Raw genomic sequence first — 24,039 nt, forward strand, 5'->3', positions numbered from 1 at the left:
TTATTTGTTTATACACATACTAATTCATTTATACACATACTTACTAAATGCTCTTTATAAAATAGACTTACAAACCCATTTAAAATTGAAAAACAAATAGAACAGTTTAGAGAAGGGCAGCACAAAGCAGTATTTAAAATCGATAACTCTGTGTGCTGAAGCGCATTGATGACTTCACTGTTTCATCCAGGTGAAGATAGCTGTGCTGCTTGTTAACATGATAATTAATAAATTTATTGAATTCAATATTTTTAAACAAAGACTTCTTAAAATGTTCAAAAAATTTATCATCCTGTGCTACATAGCGTATCATGAGTTTTATTGTTATTAATTTTGTTAAAACTTTTCATAATTGAATTTTATTTATAGATTTTACTTTTATGCAAATTCAGTGCATCATTTTATCACTTATCTCTGATTTTTAATTAATAAATCGAAATTACAATTTTAAAATTATGTTAGTCTGAGCGTAAAATGTTCAATAAAATTTATTTCATTACTTTACGTATTCTTAGGTTCCATCTTCACTTGATTCTTTTATGTGTTATGGTCCTTTAGTTCCTGATGGTTATGCTTGTTGTTACAATCCAAGACCATCCTTTATCAATTTTGGTTTATCTGCCTGCAACAGCAGTCCAGCTACGCACTCCAGCAATTTCATGGCTGCTCTTACTGAAAGCCTTACTGAAATGCATGATTGTCTTGTACAAACTCAAAAGTCAAAACTTTAATCGTAAAAATAAAGCTAAATATTGTTTTGAATGTTATATAAAAACTGAACATTTTATATTGCCAATGAAATGTTAGTTTGTAGAATTAAAGAAACTTGGATTATTGGGTTAAGTCTATAGAAGACTAGCAAAAGAAGTTCATTTGTTATTATTTATAATTTATTAAGTGTTTATATATATATAAATGAATGAATGAACCGAAACTTCAAAATGCATGAAATTTATATTACTGAAAAAAATTGATAACTGTTTTGCTGAGCATTTTTCTACATGTAACAAAAAATTTTAAACTTGTATTTTTATTACAAATTGTATTCCAGAAATATTTTTTCTTATTGAGAACTGATATTAGTTACTTGTTATTTAACTTATGCTTGTAAGATTTAGAAGATAGGATGGCATCAAAACAAAACACAATCACAACAAAGGTACTAACTTCTTAATTTTATTATAATATGTTAAAAAAATTTTAATGAACCGTTTATTTATTTTGTCTTCTTAGTATTCCCATATAATAACTGATGACACAGACTCCTTATGTACTTTCTAGAATGTGTTAACATATCTCCATGGGATGGTTTGCTAACCACAATTTGTAAAAATTTGTTTACAACTTATTAAATTTCACAAATATGAAATTGTTATAAGTAAAAGTTATATAAAGTAAACATTTGTTTCATTACTACTTTTTTTAAATATGTACAAATATGTATGCACTTAAATTAAAAAATATTAAATTCGTAATTCTTAAAACTCAAGTTGAATTTTATGGGTGAAAAAAATTTTTGACCTTTTTTATTAAAGTTATTTCTTCTTGTTCATTTGAACTAATTTGGTGATCTTGCCCGGTTTTTTTTTCTTCCATTTTCTCCATATTGACAATTAGTGTAATGGTTATTAATATAGTGAAATATGTGTAAGTTGAACATTTATTTGACAATAATTTAACTATTCACTTAAGAAAATGTTCAATATTTATATATATATATTACCAAGTTCGTTCTTGATTATTGATATCAACTTAGACAGAAGATAAAGACTTAAAAGGTAGGCATTTTAACAGATTTCGTTGTACTTTTGTTGTACTTTCACCTTCTTTTTTTTCCCCACAAAACTATTTTTAAATGGAATTATCAAGCTTAAACTAAAAACCAACAGCACTTCTCACTACTTATATTTTACTTTAAAATGATTAATAATGTTAGAAATATAATAAATACTTTTATTGCATTTTGTGTATTCAGATATTTTTAAGAAACAAATGTGTATTTCTCTTTACTATTATTAAGTTTTGAAATTATTAATGCATTACTTATGTCTCAGTTTAAATTTATATAATAAATTTTATATATAATGATCTGAGTTTTCATAAGTATTTATTTATGTTAAAAAAAAGGATAATAAAAATAATTTTTATTGTATAAAGAGTGTATAATAATTATTTCAATATTTTATTCATCATCACTGTATAAAAATTTTATTTAAGTATATTTTATTGAGCAATTCTTATAATAATTCAATATACATAATTCAATATGTTCCTCTAAAAAAAAGAAGAAAAAATATGTTTCTTTTATATACTATTTGTATTTCTGTGGCTTCAATATCTTAAATATTTGACTTCATTATAGAAGTAAGAGTGAATGCAAAAATATATTGCATAATTAATGTTCATTTTTTCTCTTAAATTTGAATAAGGATTTGTTTTTCTTTCATTTTTTTCCTTTTTGTAAATTATTATTAAAATAACAATTTTTCAAAGTATTGAAAAGATAGGGATGAATCATAGTATTGTAAGAAAAATATTGTGATAGAGTCCTCAAGATAAATATTAAGGTAATGTAAAAAAAAAAAATTAAATCTTTTTTTTTTTTTTTAAATATTTATAATTTTATTGAACCTGTTTAAAAAAACACACTGCAAGACATAATACATTCGAAAGAGATGTGTGCTAATAAACATTATGCATTAATAGAATTTTAAAAAATCAGGCTTTATAGTTGTTAAGATTTTCCCAACACAAAATGCTTTCTCTTTATTTTTTTGTAACTGCAAAAGAAAAACTGTACAATAATATAATTTTAAATTATTGTATAAGTTGATGGTCTGTTATAAATTTACCATTACTTCGTTTCTGAAATGATCTGCGATTATTGAAGTAGGGTAACAGTTTGGTGCAGATGAGACATCGGTGCCCTTTTTATATATATTTTTTTCTGGTGCTCTAATTCTAATTAAAAATGCATTTTGTTTTTTTTTTAATTATTAAAAACGGTCTAATAGTTATTAGAAAATCTGTCAGACTCTTGGAATTATATTTGTTCTAAAATATAAAATTCAAAAAAAGTATTTTAATTTTTTTTTTCATTCATATTCAAAAAATTATCAATAGTTGATTTTGTAAATTAAAGAAATTTCAAGAAGGAATTACTGTTTCTTTTAGATTTAAATAACTGCAAATTAGTGCATATTTGAAAAATTATTCTTTGGAAATTAACCATGTTTGAAGAATTTTACCCGTAATGCGAAAAGGGACACCGTTGTCTGATGTTGTATTTTATGACCAAAAATTATTAAATTGCTAAATATAATATTTTCACTTATTTTGATCTAAATTAATACTGAAAATGAATGATAAACATGTTTAATAAATATTCTGTGTCAAAGGGTTGAGGGGCTGTATGTAATATATTATTTTGGTTTCTGATACATGATTTTTCTCACCTTGTAACAGAGACAATCTTTTTTTCCTCTCTTTTCTAAGAGAAGAGGTCAGAGTACCATGCTTCCGTCTGATTAACAAAAGTTGTTTTTAATCAAAACTTAAATTTTGCATAATTTTTAATTAAAAATTCTTAGTTTTCACTAAAGGCTTTCATTATCAAAAAATATGAAGTAAATTGCCTTCTATTTTTAAATTGCCGTCCGTCTTATTAACGATTATTATTATTTTATATTAATATTTTTTTCCTTGTAAATGTCAGTTTTTTAAATAATGATTTTATTTATTAATTTCTTTTCTTTTATTATAATGATATTTGATTCCAGATTACGAAATATTACGTTTTTTTAATAATTTGTTCCTATCTTGATTTTTTATTTAAAAACGCTACGTTTTTACTTCTATTTTCTTTCCTAGTAAATGTTATGGAGAATTAAAGAAATATGCCTCATACAACGGAATTTTCAAAACAGTGTATTACATTTTTTTTAGCCTTCTTAAAATTATAAATAAAAAATTTTCCTTTTTTTATCGTTATTTTTTTTTTTTTTTTTTTACATAAAATGTCTTGATTTTCCTTTTTGAACTACTACTAAATCTTTTTTTTTTTTCTAAAACCTTGATATTGAGAACTATTCTTTGCTCTTCGTTTAAATTAATTATGAACTATTTATTTTTATTTATTTGAAATTTGAGTCGAAACTTTTTTTGTAATTTCTCAAAAATTCTTCCTTTCTCTTTTTTCAATGTGGACTTAAAAAAATATAGAATCCACCTTCTCTCCAAATAAATTGAAAACAAATTAACCATGCGCTTTAAAGACTGTTTCGTGTGCTCTGAATTTAAAAAAAAATTATAATTCATTATTGTTCATTTCAATGTTACTTTTGTATAATATAGTACTTAAAAAGAAAGGCTTTCAAATCTATTGAAAAACAGCTTCACAAGATGAGCGGGAGTTTTAACAGTAGGATTTTATTTAGGGAAGTATATACACACTTTTCATAAAATTACACTACTGCTTTGAAACTGAACAACTACAAAAAAAGATCAGCTTATTAGAATTATGATTAGCGAAAGTAGGTCCCATTGGGAAAGAAGTCCAACTGCTATTACTGCCAACTATATGAATTAGGAAAGATATTTATATATTAATAATTGCAAAAAATAATTCTTCTAAGTATTACTTTAACTTATAAATGGGTTGTTGTTATTGTTTTTACTGACTACTTTAAAACACTCGTTTATTCTGATTTTGAAGATCATGAAGGATGCAAGGCACAGTATCTGATTGTTTTTTAAACAAGAGAAAATTTAAGTGCATTTGAAATAAACATTCAATAAGTAACCTTGGAAAACTTGACTTTTGGCTGTAAAATGCCTTGAGACAAACATCTTAAATGAGCCACTTGAAAGCTTGCTAACACGAACAATGGCAAGACATACTATCTTTATATAAACATTATAACTAATTTACTCAAATTCACTAAAATGTTCCATCTGAGCATCCTAATGCAAATGTATAGGAATTCTCTTTCCATATATGTGTTTTATTTACTGCTCGCTTTCTTAAGTTGCTGTTCGCCTAATGCCGGAGAGAAGGTGTTGTATGATCAGTCTGCAACTGCACTATGCTTCCTTACCATTCGACAATCGTGAACTTGTCTGAATCAGTAAGAGTCAAAGGTATTACATTGGAATTTATTCCGAACCATTAAGACACTATTGCAAAAAATGCTATCCGAGCACACACAAACTTCAGGAAATCAAAATAAGTTTCAGGATCTAAACGACCTAATTAACCATACCTACTGGACATTATAAATATTGGAGAATCTACTTGCGGATGCATGTACAGTATACTCGTGGATGTTGAAGTATACTGAATGATACTTCATGAGTATATACTGAATGCAGTGACAAAGAATCTATGCTGCCTAATTGATCATGGTTCTCGCTGCCTATTGATCTCGGTTTGCGTCTTTAAGGACCTCTCTGCGAGAACGGCATTGGTCATTGCACTGTCTCTTTATATTTTATATCTGTCGTTGAACAGCCGACCCAATTTTTGGGTTTGCGACAACTAATGTTCAACTCCGTTGCCTTGTAATTTTGAACCAATCCAGAAGACAAGGAGCTCCTGGATCAGTAAACCCAGAGGTATTGATTTGTTATGGGAACATGGAGGTCTTTGCGACTCGACAGATTTAACAAGCATCAGTCACCATTTACTACACGGGGAGTCTTCGGCTGGCACGGATCAAACCCACGAATTCTTGGACATGGCCCCAGTGACCTACCAACCAGGCCCACTGTCTCTATAGTATAGAGTGTTATATTACTATACGCAAATGAATATAATTTCTCTCTGTCTTTCGGTGCCTCTAAAACACTTTATTTTAAACACCGCTCAGTCGATGCGTTGTGTTTAAAATTTGCCTATCAATGCTTTGACCAGGACTAACAGAGTCCGTACGAAGTTGCCTCGTTTGTATGCGAGAGGGTGGATTATAGAATCGCAGGATTGCAAACAAAACAAACAGCAATGCTAGTTTTTTTTTTAAGAAATGGACACAGGAGAAAATATGTATACAATATCAGTGGATACCATTTTCGGCCCGCGGCTGCATCAGGCCCACCAAGCCTTTTTTTGAGGCCCGCTAACTAAAATATATTAGTTGTCGTTTTTTTGAGGACAATTTTCGTAAAAAATCTATATGGGTTTAAAATATTTTTCTTTCGTTTAAAAAAAACTAAATTCTTCGTTTCTGTGAAATTTAAAATACCAACGGTGCAAAAAAAAAAAAAAATTATTTCTCAGGTTTTGCACCCAAGAAAATATTTATTCAAATGCAAAAATAATTGTGTATATTGCTCTTTTTTATTTTATTTTTTTTTTGCATTTTGCGAATATAAGTCATCATGTGCGTATCAGAAATTTTCTCGCAGAAATTCTCCCATTCAACTTTTTGAAAGAACATTTGCAAATTTGGTATACATTTGCAAATTTAAAAACGCATAAAAGAGGGAATGAATATCATGTTTTATTTAATTTCCTTGAATTGAATATCGCGGAAAATAAGAAAAAAATTAATTTCAGATGCTCGATAATTTTTTTTTTTTTTTGCTGTAATTTCTAATAAGTCGAAAATGTTTTTTATCTATCACAGAATTAAATTTAAAAGAAACAAATTCTTGTCACTAAGTTTCCGATTAAGAGAAGATTCAAAATGTAAGTACTAAGCATTATTTGTAATGCTTGCAGTGGCGTGCCAGCCGGGGGGGCAGTCGCCCCCTCTGAAATTTTAGTGAGGGGGCAAACAATATATTTCGCCCCTCCTGAAATTTAAACATTCCAGAAAATAAAATCAAGTAAGAAAACCTTATTGTCTTCTGAAATTTAATAAAAGGGCCTATATTGCGTTTCGCCCCTTCTGAAATTTAGACATTCACAAAAATAAAGTCAATTTAAATTAGTAAACTTAATGGAAGAAAAAAACTTTTTTCAACTTTGAAGCGATTTTCTAAGAAAAAAACTTTATTTAATTCTGAAATTTAAATGAAGGGTGAGTAGTGTACTTCGCCCCTCTTGAAATTTCGCCATTCGTGATAATAATGTCAAGTTAAATTGATAACTTTAGAGAAAAATAACCATTTCTTTTTCAACTTTAAGGTTATTTTCGAAATCAAAAATTACTTATTTTACTGTGAATTTAAATTGAAGGGGCGAATAACGTGCTTCGTCCCTTCTGAAATTTAGCCATTCTTGAAAACATAGTTAAGTTCAATTGGTAATTTCAGAAGACGAAAAGGAACTTTTTCTTAACTTTGAAGTTTTTATAAAAAAAATGTAAGAAAAAAAAACACTATTTTCTTTTGAAATTCAATTGAGGGGGCGAATAGTGTGCTTCGCCCCTTCTAAAATTTAGCCATTCGTGAAAGTAAAATGAAGTTGGTAATTTGGAAGAAGAAAAAAAACTTTAAAAAAAAAAAATTTTTTGTCTTAAATTTAATTGAAGAGGCGAATAGTGTACTTAGCCCTTTATAAAATTTAGATATTCGTGAGAATGAAGTCAAGTTCAATTGGTAACTTTAGAAAAAAGATCCATTTCTTTTTCTACTTTAAAGCTATTTTCGAAATTAAAAACTTTATTTTACTGTGAATTGAAATTGAGGGGGCGAATAATGTGCTTCACCCCTTCTGAAATTTTGCCATTCGTGAAAATAAAGTTAAGTTAAATTGGCAATTTTAGAAAGAAAAAAAAGAACCCTTTTAGTTGTTTTTTTTTTTTTTTTTTTTTTTTTTTTTTAAAAAGCACTATTTTCTTCTGAAGTTTAATTGAGTGATATTTAGACATTAAACCCCTTTTGATATTTAGACATTCATGAGAATGAAGTCAAGTTAGATTGATAACTTTAGGAAAAAAGCACTATTTTTTCCCCTTTAAAGCTATTTTCTAAGTAAAAAACTTTATTTACCTCTGAAATTTAATTGAAGGGTGAAAAATGTGCGTCGCCCCTTCTGAAATTTAGTCATTCGTGAAAATAATGTCAAGTTAAATTGATAACTTTAGAAAAAAGCAATATTTTTCTTTCTACTTTAAAGTTATTTTCGAAATCAAAAACTTTATTTTACTGGGAATTTAAATTAAGGGAGCGAAAAATGTGCTTCGCCCCTTCTGAAATTTAGCCTTTCGTGAAAATAAAGTTAAATTGGTAATTTTAGAAGAAAAAAAATTTTCTACTTTAAAGTTTTTTTTTAAACATTTTTTTCCTCTGAAATTTAACTGAGGGGGCGAATAGTGTTCTTAGCCACTTCTGAAATTCGGAAATTCGTGAGAATGAAGTCAAGTTAAATTGGTAACTTTTGAAAAAAAGTACTGTTTTTTTTTCTTCTATTTTTGAAATTAAAACTTTTATTTTCCTCTGAAATTTAATTGAAAGGCGAATAATTTGCTTCGCCCTTATTGAAATTTAAAAATTCGTGAAAATAAAATTAAGTTAAATTGGTAATTTCAGAAAAAAAAACTGTCTAAAAAACTTTCTTAAGACAAAGACTTTTTTTTCACGTATAACTTTCTATATAATTAAAAGAAAATCTCATCCCAACTTCATCTCTTTTGCCCTTCCCGGGCGGAAAGAGTAATAAAATGCAACCTTCACTGATAAAAATTGGTTTCAAAGCCACCCCTGACTTTCAACAATTTCCTTTCCACCCACTTTGGCATATAATTCTGGTGGCCAAACCCCCCACAAAGACAGTTATTTGACTCCTCAGAAACAGCCACCTCATGTTACACACTGTGGGTAAAAGTACTTTGCTTCTTAAATTTTCATTTTTATGGCCTTTTGCTCCTTTGTCCTCTTTTTAAAATGTCAGATATCCACAGAAACATATCTAATTTGGATATCTCTTCGTAAATCGTCTCAAACAAGCAATTATCTAGATTTTCTGAGAAAACAGTGTTTTAAGCTTTTAAGGGATCTAAACTGGGGAGGACTTGTTGATATTTTCTCTGGTCTGGTATTTTTGTGATGAGACATTTCCTAGACTAACGTAAATAAACGCTCTCTGTTAAATTTTTTTTTAGCTCTTTTAATTACATAATTTAAGTTATCAATTTCAAAAGAAAGCATATTTTTTTTATTTTGTTTAATTGTTTTAAATTATTTTTTTAAATTTTTTTTGTTGTTGTTGTTGTCGTTATTTTTTTTTACATCAGTTTGATAAATTAAATAACAAGGAAACGTAAAATAGATATCGAAGGAGGTAAGCAAATGTTTTCATTTCATTAAATTATTTAATGCTTTAATAATTATGCATTTATGTACTATTTGAATTGCTTCAGATAGTTGTTCGTATATCAAATACATTTAAATAGTACATTAGTTCATGATTTTACCGTTTGTTGTTGGTGTATGGATTAGTTTATGTTACGAATTTAATTTTTTTTAATTGTTAAATAATATTTTGAATTCTTTTCACTTTTAAAAACTTTGTTTTTATTCGAAAATGAAATTCAACCTTTAATTTTTTAAGAAAATCCTAGTCAATAAAAAAATAATAAATAAAGTACCTTGAAATAAAAAATTTGTTTTCGTATTTTCGATTATTCTTTCAACTTTTAGGAGGTATATTTTAATATCGGTTCCTTAAGATCATCAATGCCTTTATTTTATTGAAATTAATTTTCTTCTGCTCTTTTGGCACAAAAGTGATATTCATTGCAGATTAATATACTAAAAATAAATAAATAAAAATGACCGAAAAACTATTGATTCTAAAAACAGGAAAATAACACGATTGAGAATGCATCATATCAGCTCTGAAAGGTGTTTTTCTTTTTCCTTTTTCTAATTTTTTAAATTTACTATTTTATTTTTATCTTATATGATAACTATTATTATATTATGTATATCATATGATTACGTAGAGCAGAACTCTAACACCAAATCTGTTATACATTTACTCTCTCTCATGTGAAATAAACCAATTAAAAAAAAAACATTATACACCAACAATAATTTGTATAAATAAGGATAATTCGTTTAAATAATGATAATTTTTATTTTAATACAAACAAATTAACTACCATTTTTATTTTTAACAATAAAAATGTTAAAAAATTATTCTTTAAAAAAGGTTCATTAAAAATTTTCATAATATTTTATCATTCTCAGTAATAAAAACTTTAATTAAACAAAAAACTTATTTTTAAGAATGGGGCAATATTGGAGGGTAAAACACATTCCGTAACATTGGAGGGGAAAAAATAATCCGCGTAATTTTTGTAGTCTTTTTTTTTTAAATCATAATTTTCATAGGATGCTAAAATTGTGTTAATTAACTTTGTGAAAGCTTTTTTCATGACTATTTCTTCTGAATTTAAAGTATTAATTTTCAAAAATTTTAATCCTGAAATTATAAATGCTGTTGATGGAGATTAAAAAATTAATGCGATTAATACTATTGTAATTCATCATTTCTTAAAAATGTGAATATTTCTCTTTATCAATTGAATATTTTTATTTTCCGTTTTAAACATGACAATTACGACTTAAATCCAGATAAATTAAACTGGAACAATATGAGAAAAATACTACACATAAAACTACTTAAATTCCATTTATTTTTCCGCATTTTGTGTTATATATTATATGTTATATATGTATTATGTGTTATATATGTTATATATATGTTATTGTGTTATATTTTTGTTTATTTTATTTTTCTCTTTAAAAATCCGAAGCAAATAAAATTCATTGTCAAGACAAGCCATTAAAAAGAATTTTTTATTTAGGAAAAAAGCTGTATAACCTTTTTCTTTGGTATTATATTTGCTTTGGAATTTCAAATAAATAAATAGTTCCCTGTCATGATTGTTTACTCATATATGACGTCACGAATATATATATTTACATGCCTTTCTGATCAAAAGTTTTATTAGGCAAATTATTCAAAAAAGAATCTTCTTTAATATATAGCCATATTTTTAGGTCCCTGTACACACTGGAGTAACGTAACTTTATTTTTAACTCGATGTTAATTATATAACTGCTGAATATTTTTTTTATAGTAGCTTTTTAAAAGGAGAGCATATGTGATACATAAAACCGTAAAAATCCATCCAATTTCTATAAAAAGTGTTGAAAATTTTTAATTTGAAATCAATAAGTAATTTCATTTTTTATAACTATATATTAAACAGATTCAAGAAGTTTTATGAAATTGACACTTCATGACTTGCATTATAATTAGCTTGTTGACTAGGGATACTTTATTTAAGACTTTTTATGATTACTTTATTTATTTAATTTTAAGTTATGAGCTTCCATTGCCCATAAGTGATATATGCGCCAGTTTCATAAACTTAATTTATACAACAATACAGATATTTACTAAAATTGTCTGAAAAGTTAAGTTTAAAAATAATAATAAAGTAATAACTTAGTTAATTAAATTAGCTCCAACTGTTATTATTCTTTTTTTAATTTTACAATATCATTTAATCTAATACGTCATATGGTAACCATATTATATATAGACAGAGCTATACTTTCTTCAAAGTTTGCATTTTATATTAAATCCATTTTTTGATTTTATAAAACCTTCGAAATACAATTTTCAGTGTCTGACCTGTTAATTCCATCATACCTGTCTTTCTGTATACCGGATAATAATAATAATCTGAATCAAAATAGTTTGGTTTTATTTGATGACCTGTAGCTTTAATAGCTTTGTTTAAAAAAATTTTCTTTCATAGACAATATCAATGAAACTTTGGCGTTAAGATTGTTGTTGTTATAAGATTGTTGTTTCATCAATTAACACAAATAACGCACGTCGCATGTCGTTTTTATCATCAGTTCTCAAATTCATTTTATCCAATTTTAAAAGTTCGATAACTAATTTGTTTTTCGTTTAGTTTGCGTAACATAATAAAACTATAACCTATAGTTCAATTAAAAATTAACTTCAGAAATTTTTTTAGAATTTTGAAATTTATGTACAAAAAAAAAAGTTATTTCTTATAAAATAATTTCAGAAAGCTAAAAATATGCAAAAATGAATATAGAAGTATGCACCAAAGAAAAAAATGGGATAATTTATTTTAAGATTTCGTCTGAAAGAGAAAAAGAAGTTCCTGGGCAAAGTAGAAATTGGGAGCCATCACCGATTTTATAGTTAATACATTCAATGTCAATTTCTCTTCTACTAATCAATTTTCAGGATCTCTTAAAACGAAAATCTTCGCTTAAGTTCCAATTGTTCATGCGATTTCCTGACAATTTTGAGGAATCTCAACTAAAATTATTAATTGTAGCATTTAGAAGAAGCAAACACATATTCATCGTCGACATTGACACCCAAATCTTAAAAAAAAATATAAAACATTGCTCAATTTTATAAAGAATTATTAAAATAATTGAATATCCATTTAGTAGTAAATTATATTTAGTTTTTTTTTGCATCACATTATTTTTACTAGAAAAGCGATAAAAAGAAAGCTGTTGTCTTTTCATATTCTAATTGGTCAGTTAAATGTGAAAATTTACGGAACATGTACAGAAACGGCTAAACCGAGCAAACACAAATTATTATTTTGTTCAAATTTAAATTGTTCGTTACTTGAGTGGTGAGGTTTAGCACTTTCTTGTAATATCTCGCATGCTCACGCACTTTTAATTTTTGATTCTGTGCAGTGCAGGTAATAATTATTTATGTACGTGAACTAGCAAGAGGCTAAAGTTTTCTATTTTGAAGCAAAATCAAACAATGCATTGAGCGTAAATAAATAAATAAACAAAGCAAGCACTCTTAGATCAAACAATCGCATTTTCATAGGACTCAATTCGGATAGTTCGTTAACCTGACTTTAAATATGCGAAATAATTAGTGTAAGGGTAGACGATTTTAAGAGTCAAGAAATTTCCCCCACGAAAACGTACTTGCTTTGAAAAAACTTTTTCAATCAACGTATGCAGATTCTTGACCCTTAAAATAATGGGATAGCTGTAATCTGGAAGGAAAAAAAACAGTTCGACAATTTAGTCAGAGCAGTTAGAGCCTTCTTATGTTTGCGATTTGAATATTTTTGTTATACACAGGGCTGACGATTCTAAGGTTGTTCAGTGATGATCAGTAATCTTTTAATTTATTCCTTTTTTTTGTGCGTCACACATAGTTTAATGCATTTTTTGCAGGTATACCTGGCTCAGTAATTACGATTTTTGTCTGACATTATTTACTTTCTATATTTAGTCATGTATTATTGAAATGCTTTTTCCGAACATTTTAATTTTCAAACTTCGTAGTTTACTTTGATTATTTGTCAGTTATTTTTAAAAATAATTTTTTTTCGAATTTTTATTTTCTCTATAATAATTTCTATTCTTCTGTCCTTGTTATTTTTCAAACATTTTTAAGCTAAATGGGAATTTTTGTGATTAATTTTGTGACCAGTAACTCTTTATTCTCATTAATAAAATAATAAGTCTTAATAAAAACTATGTTATAATACAACAAATTTTTAATAAGTACAGCAAATTTTTCAGATTTAGTCTTTGTTTAGTTGTAATAATTTTTTTAGATTACATTTTTATCGGATTTTTGCTTTTACGCTTATGTTAATGATATTTTTGTAAATTGTTTTCTCTATATTTTGTTAGAACATTTTAAATTCTTTCAATATATTTCATTCAATTTATACTTGAAAATTTTTAAATATTTTAAAAGTATATTACATAATTTCTCAATATCATTTGGTTTTTCGAAAGATTCTTTTAAATTTCCATTAGTCTTTTTCGCTCTACAATTTTGTTTCAAATAGCTATAATTCAAAAAATAATATTGCATTGTTAAGTTAAAAAAGCACGTAGCCTCTAATATACAATAAAATTTTTGGTTATAATTTTATAATGTGTTTAGATTATACTTCTGTAAATAAGAAACATATTTAAATATGGCGAGCTGGAAATTAATTCCTTCATTTGTTTTAATTTTTTCATCCCTAGTCCTTTATCATGAAAACTTAATATGATAAAGTTAATTCTACTTCATTAAATTACTGCATATTTATATGTTTAAAATTGTATTTTTTTTTCTTTGTATACATTTTAAGCTTTACCTTGGAATTAACCAGAAAAATCAGAAGACTTGTGAAAATTCAAAGTCATTTCAAAATAAGATTTAATTTTAGAAATCAATCTCTTTTACTCCTTCATTTATTTTAATGTTTTTATACCTTGTGCTTATCATTAAAATTATGATAAAGTTAATTTTCCATTTTTTTGTAAGCTGAAAATTTATATTAATGATTAAATTCAAATCTATGCTAGAATCAAAATTTAAATAACAAGTTATTTTTAATTCAATATGTTTTTGAGGAGCGAAAAACCATTCTATGTCATTATGATTAAAATGTATCGACAAAATGTATTGCTCAGCATTAACAAGTTTAAAGGAGTAAAATTACAAAATTCATTAATTAAATTTTTTACATTTTAATACACTTTTTTTCTTTTTAATTAGTTTCGGATTGATAAATCATTTTTTGTTAACTAAATTGGTGTGGATGTAATAGTTAAATCATCGTCGTCGTAAACAACGGAAATAGTTTAGATAATTACAATTAGACAAATTACAATATTAAAATAATACAACTAACTTTAAAATATTAAATCAAGCAAAGCTTATGACTTTGCATTGGCTCGCCCCCCCAGTCAAAAAAAAGTTGGCACGCCACTGAATGCTTGTTATTTTGCTTTTTGACATTAAAAAAAATGGCGGCACGCCATTTGACTGGTGTTTGTAATTGCGGCACCCGGCCACGTGTAAGTTGAAAATCCCTGATACTGTTGAAAGGATGATGAAGGAATGATAAGAAAGAATTTCGTTCATCATTATTCGATGATGATGAACTAAATTTTGTTGAACGAACTATATAAAAAGAAAAAAAGATTCTTTGGTTTTTGATGAAACCAGCACAAATAAAGAGTCCATTGGAAATGCTTGATTAATACAACACTCGAGTGTTGTATTAATACATATATACATATCGGGATTTTTTAAGCCATGTGGAAACGTGCATTGCCGGGGGAAAAATACGAGGGGGATTTACGATAAATTCTAAATTCTCGAGTCATTAGAATCGCGTTAAAAGGATCGAGATTTTAAGAAATACATGGAAATCGGACAATATAGCCTTCTCAAGTACGATCGAGTCACTTAGAATAACTACGAAATTGACACAAATAAGGAACTTCCAAAGTGATTACTTCGAAATTCAAGCTTCATAGTTTTGTCGCACTAAAAATATTGTGATTTTTGAACTATGGAAATTCGCAGTAATAACCACCGAAAAAAGCGATCGAAAAATTACATTTATTTGATTTGGCACGTGCGAAACTTAAAGACAAAATTCAACCTTTCGGATTTTGTTTATTTTCTAAAATAAATTATAATAGTTAATTATTATTATTTTATTTTCAAGTGTGACCGCGGGCCGCACGTTAAGAGCTGGCGAGCTTCAGGTGCAGTGCATATATGTGTTAGTGTATTATTTCTTGATAGTGCACCCTGAAACCTCGTGCGCTCCCTTACATCGCGATGGTTGCTATTTACGCCACTGATCATGAACCATATAATGTGGTTTTTAGGAGAACTCCTCCAGACATCAATATCTCGCTGCCTTGCGGGTACTATTGTTAAGATGAAAAATCACTTCGAATAGGTGAGTGGGGTGAATAGTTTTGTCTTTATCTTGGCATAGGTTGGAGTGAGTAAACCAATCGACACCTTTTTTTATTCAATTCCACCCTAATGTGCTCTCACTTGTTATCACAGCAGCTCACAGCCCCAACGCTTAATTCGGAAGAGCTCTCCTCAAAGCTGAACTGTAGACGCTTCAGAGATTACCTTATAGAAACTGTATGGGAGCATTCTCACCAAATGCAATTGCCACATCTTCGATCATCGTCTAGACTCTAGAGCAGTGGTGCGCAAACTAGGGGTCGCGACCCCTGTGGGGGTCGCCAGAAGTTTTTTGGGGGTCGCCAAATTTTTATGAAATGCATTATCCCTGCATGCTGCATACTATACATTGTACATATAAAGAGTGAAGCGCCGTCACTCACTCTTTAATTGCAATTTCATGCTGTCCACTCTTTCTTTGACCGTAACGCGTAATGTATTCTCTATCTAGCTATCCGTGGAAAAACAATATCCCGTTTTATGCAAGAATGCCATCAGGGTGCTAATACAATTTGCATCAACGTATTTATGCGAAACTGGATTTAGCAAACTAGTTTCAATAAAAACTAAATACCGCTCGCGTTTAAACCCTGAAGATGATTGCAATTAGCAACATACATCCAAACATCGATGAGATAATTAGAAACTTGCAGCAACATACATCTCATTAAAGGGCAATTACTGATTTTTGTCTTAGACAAGAAGTATTTTTTTAAAATTATAAATAAAATTAATATTAGTCAAATATGATGATGTTTTTATTCGATGAAACGAAAGAAATGCGCGAAATATACATCGTATTTGTGAACATTTATCTCTAGGGGTCGCCAAAAATTTTCTCTCTACAAAAGGGGTCGCAGTCGAAATAAGTTTGCGCACCACTGCTCTAGAGAATAAGGTTGTTGTTGTAGTTCATTTACGTCGCACTAGAGCTGCACAACGGGCTATTGGCGACGGTCTGGGAAACATCCCTGAGGATGATCCGAAGACAAGGCATCACAATTTTGGTCCTCTGCAGAGAGGATGGCACCCCCGCTTCGGTAGACCGACGACTTGCGAGCGAAGTCGAGCACTTTACGGTAGCACAGTTTAACGAGGACCAATACCGCACACCCTCGGTCCCTACGCAGACTGATCCAAGTGGGTCACCCACCCGCACACTGACCGCAGCCAGTGATGCTTGACTTCGGTGATCTGCTGGGAACCGTGTCTTAATGATCAGTCCTAGAACCTTGTCCTTGTATTAGTCCGGGACCTAGAGAATAAGGGAATCCAATTGTTGAGTTTTTGTGGTAAAATACACTTCATCGAGAGTAGGCAACCGCATTAGGTTAAAATGCTGCACATGCAAATCAAGTACAGTGAGAATATTTCATAAAAAGATCCTAAGTCACAAGGTCATCTTAACCATGATATACCCTAATTGATATTTGGTCAATTTAGGAATTGGTAACTGGGCGGAGTGAGCTTGACGCTAGCTTTCATCCATCAATCTTCTTATAACCCTATATTGATTGTGTAACCAAACTTTTTCGCCAAAGCAATTGGCGTTGTTTAAACAAAAGCTATTGTTATAGAGGAGAAGCCATTTTCTGTATTTGGCTGCGCGGGATTTCATATTTAATCATCATGAAAGTTTTAATTGCAGGTAATTCTTATTAATTAAAGATTTATAATATTAGTGTACGTTTCATAGCAGTATATAAAAAAATTACATGAAATTTTTAAAAAGATTAATGAATTTTATTAAATATCTGTGAATACCACGCGTTAGATTTTAAAGTAAATAGTTTGTAAAATGTATGTATTTTAAGAAAATCGTTATAAAAATTCATTTATCAAAGTTTTTCTCTGCTTCCTTAGAAATCCTTTGTTCTGCCGAAATTGTGTGAAGCAGTTTAGTAATGAAATTTCATTTAGTTAAATTACTTGATTTATGTTTATTTTAGTGACATAATACAGAGGTATCTTTTTTTTCTATGAAATATATTGCTAATTAAAATTTATTTTATATAGAAAGATTAATATTGAATTTTCTTAAAAATAGTGAAGAGGGTTTTGATCATGTCTAAAATAATTTGTTTCAATTTTATTGTAAACTAATCTAAAAAAAAAATTCTGAGAGAAATGGAACAAATTTAGATAATATTTATCATTTTCATTCACAGTTATTGCATTCATTATTATTCTTTTAGGTTGTCTTAACTATTGAATAAATTATGAGCATGCATACTTTCAAAAAAAAAATTTTATTCTATAGGTGTATCACATTTATGTGCAAAACAATTTGTACTCAATAATTTGTTTTATTTAAAATACATAATACAAATACTATAATAAATTAGAAGATAATTCAGATTAGCAAGTTATCTTAAATTTAAGTTATCTTTATTGGATATTAATATGAAATTGAATTTTTTCAATTATTTAACTTCTCAAACTATATCTATAATTTTTTTTTTCATTACCCTAAGATTTTTGACAGTTTACGTGGACAATGTAAAGCAAACTTTTCATATTTCTTCTTTCTCTTCATAAAATACTTTTTTACTAGGTGATTCCCTGGAGAAGTATTTGGCTAATTACTTAAATGCTGAATGAAAATGGGATATCGATGTTTGCACACCCTGGAATCGGTGTGGTCAAATTAAGTGTGCAGTTGTGAAGGGACGATTGTGTTTTTGTCTTAATTCATGTTGGTAAGTTGAAATGTAATTTATTTACATATTTAATGATTATGTATCTAAACCATTTGTTGGCATTGTTAGTATCTTGTGTAACTATTCTAATTCAGATACTTATTTATTTTTTTATTAATATTACTTATGGTTGTGCTATAAAATAATAATTTATTTTGCTTTTCTTAAAAATAAAGGAACTAATGATGTGCAATTGGGTACAATGCCCAACTTTAAAAAACTGGCTTGTGTGGTTAATAAAATTTGTGGGGTTATTGGGGAGATTTTGTTTGGTTATCTGTGGAAGAATAATTCTGGGTAGCCAGCCGCCAGGAACTAATAAAAAGAGAAGGGAACTCAGAAGGTATAACTCGTAACCACCCCCGGACAACTATCTACATGTGTTTTTTTTTTGTTATTAAATTTGCAAGTTTAAAATCTGTTTAGCACCTTGGCGATTGTAGTTGGCATGGCAGATCACAATACAGAAATGTTTCTGAGTTGTTTTTCTCGAACGAAGAGTTTAGAAATTTCTCTTGCTGAATGCACTGTATGCATCAACATTTTGTTAATCTTGAAAACGTCACTATAAAGCGATTCAATGAAGTAATTAAAACTTAGTGAATTTTACTTGGGCTAATGTTCTGTGAATCAGCTTTATCTGTGGATGAATGTATTGGTTAAGATCACATACATTTAAACTGCCAGGGCCAAATTCAACTGGCAAACATCTTTGAAGAATGCATAGCAAAGTTGCTAAAAAAAGAAGTGTATTTATACACAACTTTATATACTAATAATATAAAAATATTGTAATCTTGTCTTGACATTTAGCCAGATAACCAGAACTCATCCCATACAAATAAGAAAGAGTAGTCACAGTCAGATATCTGTTTAGAAGAGATTTGGGTCCGTTAACGAACTATTCACAAAATATCTTTTCATAGAGACGGACATTTCACAAAATAATTTATCCTTTACTCAGACCCTTCACAAATTCGTTTATCTTCATTATTGTTTTGTTAATCAAATAAACCCTTCCGGGGGGGGGGAGAACGACAGATGTAATCTAAATAAATTTTGTCTTCGGCAGACACTTCTTCCTTTATTCGTCCGAAATGAATATTCTGCGTTCAGCAGTATAGGCAAAATACCAAATATTTGTGTGTTGCATCTCTAATTTAGTAGCAGCAATTGCTGTTTATTTTTTAAATTTTAATTTTTTTAATTATAATTTTAAAGTGTTGGGCATAATCTTGTAAGTCTTTACAATTTAAAAACTCCTTGAAAAAGTTTTTTTTTTGCAATAACAGACCCTATTTGCACAAATTCACAAAAGCAGGACCCTGGTTGAAAGAATGTGACTTAACGTTTATTTTATATTCACAAATTACAAGTAATTTTTTCCCAATTTTACAAATACGAACCTTTTACAGAATGTCTGGACAGATCCCTGACAGTACTTGAACAGATTTAGTACTATGATGCTGTAAAGAAAAATATTCAGTAGAGAGTGTTTTTTTCTAATATTCTTATCTGTGCTACTTTACACAATGCAGAAAATTTTTTAGATGCAATAGAATATTTTATGACTAGTTCTCTCTCTCAATGATTCTGGTTCTACCCTTAAAGGATAGAGGGAAGATTGTTTAGAGCATTGTACCTGAATTATAAATACTCTTCCACTTTAAATGCCTTTGGTAAAATATACTAAATGAATAATGCTAATAACGCTAATGAATAATGCCAATTGCTATTTCTAAATAGCAATGGGTATATGTTCGACACTAAAAGAGATTATAAAAATTTTTCAATTGCACGGAGATTGATCTAATTCTATTCTTTGTTAGCTTAAATGAGATCTAGACTCAACAGAAGCTAATATGAGTGTCTCAGTTAGTATCTTTCTCTTTTATTACTATAATGTTTTGATTATTCAGAGAATTGTATATTTTTAACAGTGGCATTATACCTTAATCGTTGTGAGTTTTTTTTCCCCAACTGTATTGTTATAGTACGGATTGTTTACTGTTAGAACAGCACTGTTTATAAATTATTACAGTATTAATAAAATAATTAAAGTCAGAATGAATTAAATGATCTTTTAATGTTTATCAGTATTTGTCTTTAATCACACCGTGGTTAAGGAAAAGACAGTGCCCTACCAGTTAGTATATTCCTCTTTTATTAATAATATATATTCTTTTACTTTGATTATTTCAAAAATATTTATTACTTTTGTTTTTATCAGTGACATTTATTTCATTCTAAATAAAAACTAATTTAATGTTTGATCTAGATACTAATAAGTTTAGAAAATTAATTTATGATTTTATTTTTTATTCTTTTAAAAGGTTTAGAAAATAATATTCATTAAGGAACTGGTGATGTCGACAGAATTTAGATGATTAGATACTAAAAAACTGGGGACAGTGCAATCAAACCTGAACAATGGACAAACACATCAACATGTACTGGCTCATCATTAAAAGTCAGCGTGGGGATAACACAACATGCACATTCCATGATCCATCATGGACTCGTACCTTTAAGAAGCCTACGTGGCTGTCTCTAGGGTAAACGGTGACTCAACAGTGCACACACCAACTGAACAATTGGCTGTGGGGTCATTTATGTTGTGTAAAGAAAATATAATAAAATCTGTGCTGTGACTAACTATTAAATGCTGTGATGTAATGTCCTGTGATTGTCTTGTTCTTAAAGCCATTAGTCTTTATATGTAAACCCTGATTGATGCTGCAATAGAAATATTAAATAATATTAATCAGACACTTTCCCTCTCTTTCAGATGTAAGTAACCTGACTAAATTGCGGATCTGCAAAAAGAAAAAAATCGAGCAACAAAGCTAATGTTGCAATAATTTACACTCCTTTTTTATGTCTTGATTTTAAAGTGACAGATGTGTCAAATCCCCGAGTATGAGTTTGAGTGATGCTTCCACCCAAAAGAGTTGTGAGACCACTCTGAAAGTGTCGCAAGTATGCCATATGCGTGGAAAAAGATGGATATGCCAGATTTAATAATAATAAAAAAGTTTCTGTTAATCTGTGCTTAAAACTTATACTTCTGTGCTAAATGTTCTTTCACTCTGTAATTCAAATTGATTCAAACTAATGTATGCAATCCTTTATTAGATTCACAATTTGAAGAGTTGTGCTTTTATCTATATACTTAACCATTGGTTGAAATCTTAACAAGGTATCTTGATTACAATATTAATTTGAAGCAACTTGTTCTCTTCTAGAGTTTGCCTGGATTCTGCTGATGATTCATGTTTGTCCCGGGGAATGGTCTCACAGCATTGTCTGCTTAAAGCTTTTCTGTGAGATATATTTACCAGGACTTGATTTTCTACAATGGTTTATGCAGAGTCTCATTTAGTTTGAAGAATATCTCTGTACCGTAAGAAGATAACATTTCAGTCATTGATTTTGCTATATGTATTAAATATAATTGTATATTTTTTAAATTCATAAAAATAATTAAGCTCTTTATTTTCCAGCACGGTTGTCAGTTATTAAATAACTGAAGTCTTTGATTGGATTCTGATCCACTGTAGAATTTTAAAGTAACACGATTTCTATTTTTTTATCTAGAAAAATGCTTTTATTTTACAGCTGACTAAGCAGACAATAGCATAGCTGCCAACTGTTCAGAATTTTTCGGATTTGTTCCTAATTTTTAAATCCAATCTGATATTTTTATAAAAATTCTGAATTTTCATAAAATTTTTGATTTTAAACCAATCCTTTTTTCTGATCGCCACAAGCATGCATCCTGTGATTATTGTGCTAAAGTAATTTTTAGTAGCTTTTTATTGGAAAATATTATTCCAATAGCTGTCTGTTGCTGATTATTTCACTAAATTATTATTTTTGGAAATTTTTTTTTTGTAGTATTTAAACACTTGCATCAGAAATATTTGTTTATGATGTAGATTATTATTTACCAGTGTTTTATAATTTGGAGATAAATAATTATATATTAATAGGTAATGTTAGTTTTTAATATATTATACCGGTATTCCTAATTATAAAACATTAATATTATAAGTTTCCCACAAAAGATAGTGTTTATAGTTTTGTTTTACTAATTTACATATTTAAATATATGTCTATTAATGTTATGATTTAATAATTAAATTTTTATCTTACTCTCGTAATTAGTGCGTATAATTTTGTCGCATATAGTGTTCCTCATTTTTGATTCCTAAGGTTGGCAGTTATGCAATAGTTATAAAGAAAGACTTAGCTGCTCTTTTTCTCAGGATGGTGCCACTGATAGTGGTCATAGAACTTATATGATTGCATCTGCAAGCACCTTCATAGAGTCAAGCTAGCTACCATAGTCTGTCTATTGTGTAAGAACAAAAACAAATATACGTGCTTCAAATTCTCAGATCCAACTTGAATAATTTTTTTTTCTTCCTTTTTTATACTTTTTACATATGCTGTACTCTTACCACTAAAAATAAATATATTCAAAAGAAAATTTATCTCATTTATTTATTCTTTCTTGAAGATGTATATCAAGAGAAAGATACTATTTTATAGTACATATGTATCCAAGGTGCTACTACTATAACACTGCAACTATTTCAGTTTAAATGAATCTCAAGTTAGAATTTAATGCTACTATATTTAATTAAAATTTTAAAAATACGTCCAATAGTACGTTTAGAAGTTATTTGACTGAAATATTGATAAGTATTGTACAAGGGCTAGCTCTTGACCTGAGAAAAAAACAAGAGTTTCGGGAAACGAAAAGCGTTAGTAAACTTATTTTTAACGAACTGTAATTCAACTTTTTTTTATTTTCAACTAGCTGAATATCCACTCTTTGAACAGGATTAATAAAATCAAAAAAACAATAACTCGGTACTGAACAACCCAATGAAATCGTGGACAAAACTGAACGGTATATACTGACAAAATTAATAAGCAAAAACATAACAAAACCTGTTTTTTGTTGTTCAGCCCATTAAAATTGAGATTAACTGTATTCAACATTACTAGGCATAATATCGAAATTAACCATTAACTTGGAATTTTTGTAAATAAGTAATTTTTTTAATTTATATAATAGGAATTACCCATATTAATTAAGCATCATTGGCGACAATAATAGTATGGCGCTTGTTTACGATTAATCTATACGAATAAGTACCTGAACTGTAACATAATGGCTTTCTTTTTAGTATTTCAATATGCATCTATTACATTACTTAAATGAACTGAGCGTCAGCATTAACGCTTCGACTCACAATTTTCATTAAATATATTTTTTTTTTCATTATTTCTTTGTATTTATTCATGTCAGGATAGGTGAGAAATAAATTTAGAAGTTTAATAATATTTGGTGAGATGAAATATAACGTGAAACACCATGTCTTTTCCTGCATAAAAAGTCAAATATTTCAAACGCGGTTCACTTCCAAACAATTTAACTAATATGCAGTTATTTAAATCTTAGCGAAACAGTTATTTATAATTGAAACTTCTTTAATTTACAAAATCATTAATACATTTTTGAATATGAATCAAAAAAAGATTTTTCCAAACTAATTATTTTGAATTTTATATTTCAGTAAAATATATAATTCCGTAATCTAACACATATTTTTTATCAGCTGT

At 28.3% G+C, this 24,039-nt stretch overlaps 1 protein-coding gene and 1 long non-coding RNA gene across 2 annotated transcripts in view; both read left to right on the plus strand.

Annotated features, from left to right (window-relative positions):
• LOC107452962 (carnitine O-acetyltransferase) overlaps positions 1-1,961 on the plus strand; it is a 33,809-nt gene extending 31,848 nt beyond the window's left edge. The window contains exon 14 of the mRNA XM_016069598.4: positions 516-1,961. Within this exon, the coding sequence (XP_015925084.1) occupies positions 516-731 (216 nt within the window). The 3' untranslated portion in view covers positions 732-1,961. The remainder of the gene's footprint in view (positions 1-515) is intronic.
• A 15,207-nt stretch (positions 1,962-17,168) lies between these two features.
• On the plus strand, positions 17,169-21,185 carry LOC147802954 (uncharacterized). Its single transcript, XR_015429896.1, has 2 exons — positions 17,169-17,354; positions 18,261-21,185. It is a non-coding gene; the product is annotated as an uncharacterized LOC147802954 (long non-coding RNA).
• The last annotated feature ends 2,854 nt before the right edge of the window (positions 21,186-24,039 follow it).

The sequence above is a fragment of the Parasteatoda tepidariorum genome, chromosome 10 (assembly GCF_982258835.1).
Source record: "Parasteatoda tepidariorum strain Cologne lab strain chromosome 10, Ptep-v5.0, whole genome shotgun sequence".
Lineage (NCBI taxonomy): Eukaryota > Metazoa > Arthropoda > Arachnida > Araneae > Theridiidae > Parasteatoda > Parasteatoda tepidariorum.